We start from the raw sequence: 7,717 nt of genomic DNA, 5'->3' as shown, positions 1-7,717 counted from the left end.
TACCCCTGGCTCAGAACTTAGAGTTCAAGTATATTTGCTATGAATTTGGTATCTAGAGCTAGAAAGATTAGTTCTCGCAGTTTGCAGAATTCCAGGTGGCTCCCTTACATTGCAAAGGGAGATTTGCAGTGTTCTTTCTTAAAGCACTCATATATTTATTATTTCATTGGTTGTAATGAGCAGATGACATAAATAGACCAGAAATCTGTGTTCCTCCATGACAGCTAAGTCTTGAAGTTGATAACAGGCTAAAGGCAGAGACGAGGTGGTCTTATTTTTCAGTATTACCTCTCTGAACTCATCATACTAAGTGGTAGTTTAATAACCTTAATGGTTCATAGCTATACCATGAATAAAACTAGGGAGAAGGGAGCTGGAAAGGGCTTTTGCAGACAAAAATCAACCCACCAAGGTGTTTACAATAAAACACAATCTTTCAGCAGGGAGCCTTTGTACTTGGCAGAGCTCTGCTTCGGCTGTACCGGGAGCATCTATCCCATCTGGGCAAAGCAATACTGTCCCTGTTCGATCCTCATAGCTGGTGTGGCCACTGTGGGCTCCTTAGCAGAGTAAGAGGAAGTATTTGACCAGGTTCCGGTCCTAAGAGAGTTCTGATTTGACATTTCTGAGTTTCCTCTGAGAATGAAGAGGGACTTCAAAAGCAATGTCTATCAAGAACATACACTGCTTGCTAGAATAGTCTCTACTCTGCTTCTTAGGAGTTTCTCACTCATCCCTGCCCTTTACAGCACTTGAGTAATGAATATAGCGCTGCAGTAGGAGACCCAGACGTGAAATCTCTTTCTGAGAGCAATGAGAAAGATGTCAGATTCTGGAGCTTCTCCAACAGTGTACTAAGTCGGCAAGGGTGTTAGTTACCATTCCAGGGAGAATAATGTGTGCCTGTTCCATGCAGATCTTCCTAGTTTAACAGAGACTGTATCCAGTTCATTCTGTGTTAAAGGGTGTCTCTGAGAAACAGTTATCCAAGGAGAGAATTTATTGTGCCAAATATTGCAAAACAAAAATAAGTCTGTTTTGATTTTTGCTATGAAGTCAGAGCAGTAGCTGAAATTTTAAGAGAGCCATCATGAATGGTGGTTACAGACAGAGCTAGATGACCCCAGCCTCTAGTGACCAGAAGAAACTATATGTGTCAGACAGGTACATTTAATTTTAAAAAGTTATTTCCGCCATATCAAATTACACACACACACACACACACACACACACACACACCACTTCTTTTACTTTAGGTAAAGAAAAGCTTAAGTTAGTATTTATCTAAAGATAAAAAAAATTAGCACTAATTGTTTTTGTTTCTTAATACCCCTGATGTGTTTTTATATACTGTCGATTGTGGATTTGTGTGCTGTTTGAAATCTAAGAGAGAGGAGCTATTCTTTGTACTCTTGGAGCAAAATAGAAAGTGAACTGAGGGCTAGAAAGATAATATCAAGTAGGATATTGTAAACATACCTCTGGGTGATAACAAGGAAGCGAGCAAACAGACCAATGGGGGAAGCAGGGGGTTAAAAACCAGCCCTACAATGAAGCAGATTTTTTTTAAGACCCATTCCTCCCAAGTCCTCCAGCTCAAACTGCAGTCAAATATTTGCATAAAGAGCAGGTAAAGGCTTCCAGCTTCCTGGTTCATGACATTACACCATGGATCGTTTTCAAAATTAGCACACCTCCTGTTTGAGCCATGGCTGGCTGTGCCGCGCCTGCAGGTGGCTCAGGGGACAGCAGTGAGTATATCCCTGGCAGCCCAAGAGAGGTGTGGTGAGTAGCTTCCTAGCCCAGAGCAACAGCACCCGGCGCGTGCTCGCTGGTCCCTTTAAAATTTAAAGTCACCGCCTGAAATCTAAAAGAGAAACATCCCAAATGGCTCGGTTAGTGTAATTGTCCTTTCAGCTGGTAAAAGGCAAGCTGCTTAACTTTAAGTATTTAAAAGGCTCAGTCTTAGGAATTTTCAGCATTTAGAATCAATAATTTTTAAAAGTAAATTGTATAGAAAACAGTTTTTTGAAATATGCAAAGAACTGAAATTGTTCTGGCTATGAACTCAAATGTGTATAGGTTCTGAATCACTAAATACTACTTCAAGAAATTATTTTTATATTTTAAAGGCCATAAATGTGAATATTTTAGCATCTCAGATTTAACAAATCTAGAAACAATGTCTCATTATTATTAATTTCTCTAGGGGAAATGAATCGCTAGGACTAAGAAACCAAGTAGTAGATACAAACCTAGAGGAAATGTATTGGCTAAAGTCATAGTTGGATTAAGTAAATGTTAATTCTTATTCATTATAAAATAAATTGATTAATAAAAAGGCTGCTTACTGAGTTTTCTTGAATTGTTATATTTCTGTAACAAAAATTATTTACATTAACCTTTATCAAAATTAATCACTTAACATTTTAGCAAGGAATTTAATGTTAGGAAAAAAAAAACAAAAACATACACTCCCCAAATAAGCAAATATAAAATCAAATCTAAACTATCATGCTGGTTTTATTTAAAGAAGCCCCATGTTCTTAGAAGAAGGAGTCTGTCTTACCTACCTCAACAAAGCAGAAGGAGAAGCCCCTGCCCAGCTCCCCAGGGTGGACCTGCAGCTAGCATGCTTGCCCTCCCCCACCCCTCCTACCTCACCCCCCACTCCCGCAGCAGAGCAGAAGGAGAAGCCCCTGCCCAGCCTCCCCTGTGCAGACCTGCAGCCAGCGCCTGCTTCCCTTTGCTTCAAGCTTCTCTTCTTGCCTTGACAGCTGTCAGGAAGCAGCAGTATCCACCTTCCAGACCCCAGCACGCCGACGCCTGCAGGTCAGTACAACCAGCTCTCCAGTTGCCTCAACCCCCTGCAAAAGTCCATCTCGGAAGCCCTCAGATCCTGACTCAGGGGTTAAGAGAGGCACCACCATTTAATTGGAATCCAACCAATCAGAAGGTGACTCCAGATGCAAGCCCAGCAAAGAAAGAAAGGCAAAGTTTTGCCCTCATCCGGTACTGTCTATTCTGTCCCAAGACTTTGTCCTTCATATTTATCCCCAGTTGCTGGTCTCCAAGCAAGTCAACTCCACTATGAATCAGGGTTTGTTTCAGAATTTTGTTGTCTTTTCTTAGTGCACTGTGAGTTGGGATCAGAATATCCAGAATGATGCCTTTGCTCTTAATCATTTAGCTTCCAGCCGACAGGGGCTCCCTTCCCACTCTTAACTCTCTTCCCAGAACGCAGTTCAAACAAGTGTAAGTTTCCCCAGCCCAATATGAATAACTCCATTACATAAACACTCAGCAGCTAAGAATTTAAGGAGGTTGTACAGAAGGAAGCCTGTGCCTATGGCAGTTCCCACCAAATACGTCACTTTAGCTTAACCTGAAAGGAGACTGGGAATTCTCTAAGTCCCTTTAAGGGGCTCTCTCTAAACCTCTCCCCTGTGAACCTTTGAGACTAATTATCACACTTGGGGACTGTTCTTATTATCCTGGAAAGGGGGTGACGTGTGTCAGATTATTCCCCTTGGCTTGCTATCGCTTTTGTTTCCTTTGCACTCTCTCCTCTTAACATGTCCACAAATAAGACGCTTTGGTTCTGTACTTCCAAGCAAAGAGCTATCGATTTTTACTCTGCTTTCTAGGCTTCCAGTTTTAGTGTAGGCATCACTGTTAATGTCATTTCTCAAAACCCTCTCCTCGGCATTCTAAGTTGATACACCAACAGTTTAGGGAAGCAGCAATCCTGAATCAAGAGGATAGTACCAGGTTTCCCAAAGCCCACAGCAAGTCCATCTGTGGCTTCAGGGAAGTCTCCCTGGACTGCAGATAGAGTTAAGATGTCAATGCTTCCATACTCCAAATAGCGGAGGCATGTGCTCTCCGTTGAATGTTACATTTAGATGAAGGCTAGGCCACTACGCATTGTTTATATTTTACCCTGACCATATTTAGTGTTATCGGACATGTCTCCCTGGTACTTGGATTAACCCAAGACAACTAAAACAGCCCAAATTCCTAAACTGTTTACTTTTAGAGAATTTCGTCAATTACCCTTTGCTCCTAAATAAAATAAATAGGAAAAAAAAACTCTTTTCAAATCTACTTTGCAATTTTTCAGCAAAAATCATTTCCCTTTCTCTTCTAGGACTGTATTTTGAACCAGAACCAATGTCTTCCACGCCCAGTTATTTTCAACCCCGAGAATTTTCCACCTGTGTCTCTTGTGAAGAAAGTCCAGGCTGCCTCGACCAGCTCTTTGAGTCCTACCTTCAGACAGAGACAATCCCGGAGCCCTTGCTCAACACCGCACCAAGTGTTCCCCACTATTTCCCAGACAGCTGTCAAGTGGCCCCTTTCTGCTATAACCAGAGCCTGGTAATTCATCTGTATCCTTCCTGGAACCTGATGGTTGCTAACTGTGGGGTAGAGATGCTTTGTAGAAGCGTTTGCATCATCTCGTGAGAAAGCTTACAAATGTTATCAACAAGGAAATAGTCAGGGAAGCATTTAAAGTTCAATGTGTGGGCACCTTGAAAGGCATAAACCTTTGAATACACATTTATAATGATTTCCAAGTAAATGGATATCTGGCAATAAAAAGGTCCCCCTGTGCTACTCAGTTAAGACTGTTAATTTGGAAATCAGTAGTTTAAAAAATAGCCCTTAGATTTTTATGTTCTTAAAATGGATTGAGGCTATATATACATGATAGCAAATATCCTAATGGGGCCTGACTTGAGGGGCGAATTGGCTCTACTAACTGGCTGGTTTGGTCTGCCATAAGCAAAGCAACGTATTTAAGGCTGAGAAAGTAAGGCAGTGCTGTGGTGTAGGCCTTTAATCCCAGCATGTAGGAGGCACAGACAGGATTAGGAGTTCAAGGCAAGTCTCAGCTAAGTGCTGAGTGGAAGTACAGCCTTGGCTACCGGAGACCTTTCCTCAAACAAAGACCTAAAAAGTCCTAATCTTTGAAAGAATTTGGATTTTCTGTTCTTAATGGATCTCAAATGTTCAGAAATAGGTTCTCTTTAAAATGAGTAAGATTGTTTCTATGTTTTAGAAATTTGTAATTTTTTAAAGTTTTAAATGTAAGGCTTTTTTTTTCTTTTAAGAAGAAATGTGAATACATTTTTCTTTTAGTTTGTCAAAAAGTCTTTATAATGGAAAGACTGAGTTTAGAGAAGACTGGAAATTAACTCCACAGAATGCATGTCTGCATGGGGACCTAACACGCGGGGTCCGCTCTGCTTCCAAGATTGATGATTTTAAACTTGTTTAAGATGTGCTAGGTCTTTGGCAGCTGGGAGTGGGGAGATACAGTGGTGACAGAGGATGGGTTTTCTTATCTTGGGGTGTTTTTGATGGGCCCTGGAGGCCTCAGTCTTTACCTCTGTGTGTTTACCTGGCTTCTCATGGTCAAGGGTGTGGAGACACCTCCAAGGTGCCACCTGCAGCTTACACTGTGGCGTGCAGCAGGATCTGAAGTGCAGGTGACCCGAGACACAGTGAGATTGTGTGGTTTAAGAACAAAACATCCTGCAAAGTATGGTTTTAACAAAGGAAGGCAGTGAAGCAAGGCAATTGATTGTTGGGGAAAAGAAAGGGGAGTATAGGATGTAGTGTCGTGAAATCATGCAGTCAGCAAACGAGATTACTTCTAAGGATTTAGTGGACGGCTTGAGGCTTATTTTTACCCCTGATTTTCTCACTTTGCACAATTAAATCCACACTTTTGATCCTGTCTAAGTTACCAAGCTTTTTGTTCCCTGGTTTTCATTTCTCTAGATTCCAGGATCGCCTTCGGATTCCTCCAGCCTCTCTGGCTCCTTTGACTGCAGCTACTCGCCAGCTCAGCCGCCTTCCTACACTCCAGAGAATTATACTTCTCCGCCTTCCCTGGATTCCCTGACCCACAGCCTCCCGGAGGAAGGTTACACATACCACCACCTTTGGCCTTCTCACTCCCAGGACAACCACTTCTCCCCAGCCACCCCTCCGGTCTGCTACTGGGCATCCTGTGAAGCAGAGCATCTGGATGCCCTCAGAACCTCAGAGTTCTTCTACCCCAGCACAGACTATGTGGACTTTGCCCCCTCGGCAGCCATCACTGGTGATTTCTATAAGAGGGAAACAAGCTGTGATATCTGCTACAGTTAGTAAAAACCACCCTGGAGCGTGCCGTGGGCACATCTGTTTCTCTACCGCATCTAGATGTAAACATTCAACCCTTCACAAAACAACCCACGTACAGTTGACATCTCAATGTTTTTAACCTCCTGATACTAGTGTAGGGATCGATAGAAAGCCTTCAAACTGGTCTTGTGCCACACTTATTTTATACACTCACTGATAAAAGTTTTTGTATGGAATTTTCCCCGTGCCTTGCTTCTCGATGTAACGAACAAACTCTTTTATAAACTAATAAATAACTTTGTATAATATATTTTGTTTTTTTTTTCAATTTGCAGTAATAGTATCGTTTGATTTCAATATTATCAGTTAATCAGGAAACCGCTAACTATAATTGAATAGTTTCATCTAACTTAGGTGTGCATTTAAAATTATTCTAATATGATGAAATGCCGTGGATGCCATGGGATAGAGGAGTCGGGATTGCTAAGAGGCTGAGAAAGGAGAAACCTGCTTTGGCTAATTAAGAATGTACATCTTGGAGCAACATCAGACAAAGATACGATGAGTCATTTGTCTCTTTTATCCAGCATTAGTCAATGGAATGCTAATGTGGCCAAAAGCACACACTTTACCTACAGCAATGCTAACTTTGAGGAAACTCTCTTGTGTTTCCAAAATACTGTGTTGTAAACTTTCTCAACAAATGTTGACCTTCTTTCTCTTGACATCTGCCATACAGTAGATCCAGTGCAGACTTCAGATTTGTGGTTGTCTTCTCTTCCTGAACTCCTGCCTTAGATCCTTAAATACATATACCACATGCTTACACATGTGTGATTTGGAAGATTGGCTGTGTCGCTTACAGCTGACTTTCAGAGCTCGCGTCCTCCAATCAGTTTATGAAGGAGCCCAGCTGTCTTCCAGGTCACAGAAAGTATCCCACGTGGAGTAGCACTCCACTGGTAAACTACAGTTTGCTGAAGGCATCTGGAGCTCAGGACATAATCACAGAGGTGAAATCCAGGGTGCATTTCCCTTGTCCCCACCTTTTGATTCATGGAGCTCCATTGGCATCGCAGCTGCAATTCTCTGAGTCCTTTCTGGGTGCTATATCGTGTGCAGGTTTCTCAGGCATTAACCCACCTGCTCTTCATAAGAACACTGAGAGCAAAATGAGGAGTCTGGGGCTCATAAAAGTTAAGTCAATGGCTCGGATTCTCCCAGACAGTAAGCATCCAAACTCTACCCCTTACTCTGGGGTGGCAAGACATTTGAGCCACCTTCTGTGAAGTACCGTTCAGTCGACTCTGAAGTCATTAAACCCCACACAAAGGCCTGTTTTCAGCTCTATTGGCCTCCTGGAAGGACCAAACTGTCCACAAGACACCAGGGTGTGAAGCTTAAGAAATGCTAAGCCAGTACGTGCAGTAGGAACAAAAACCCACTGCAATTGTTCTTGAATTCTCATTATTCCTCATTGTCCGCTATGTTCAGCTAGTCCGGATTTATCCCATGCTTTTTCAGACCTAGGCCAGCTGGCCTTGGTGAGTTCCCAATAGAACATCACCATTGTCTTAGT

The 7,717-nt window shown here is 42.2% G+C and overlaps 1 protein-coding gene across 2 annotated transcripts; it reads left to right on the top strand.

Annotated features, from left to right (window-relative positions):
- Positions 1 to 1,678: 1,678 nt before the first annotated feature.
- On the top strand, positions 1,679 to 6,230 carry Colca2 (colorectal cancer associated 2). Of its 2 annotated transcripts, XM_041638744.1 has the most exons (4): positions 1,679 to 1,751; positions 2,778 to 2,832; positions 4,151 to 4,380; positions 5,791 to 6,230. In XM_041638744.1, the coding sequence occupies exons 3-4, from the start codon at positions 4,174 to 4,176 to the stop codon at positions 6,160 to 6,162; spliced, it is 579 nt and encodes a 192-aa protein (XP_041494678.1). In that variant the 5' UTR covers positions 1,679 to 1,751; positions 2,778 to 2,832; positions 4,151 to 4,173; the 3' UTR covers positions 6,163 to 6,230. The 2 variants fall into 2 exon arrangements, with proteins under 2 accessions (XP_041494678.1, XP_041494677.1); XM_041638743.1 differs by lacking the exons at positions 1,679 to 1,751; positions 2,778 to 2,832 and adding an exon at positions 3,071 to 3,100.
- Positions 6,231 to 7,717: the final 1,487 nt, after the last annotated feature.

Source organism: Microtus oregoni, unplaced genomic scaffold (genome assembly GCF_018167655.1).
Source record: "Microtus oregoni isolate MIOR12 unplaced genomic scaffold, Mior012 000055F_ref0000237, whole genome shotgun sequence".
NCBI classification, from domain to species: Eukaryota; Metazoa; Chordata; class Mammalia; order Rodentia; family Cricetidae; genus Microtus; species Microtus oregoni.
The sequence above is the reverse complement of the archived record's forward strand: the minus strand, read 5'-3'. Positions and strand labels throughout refer to the sequence as shown.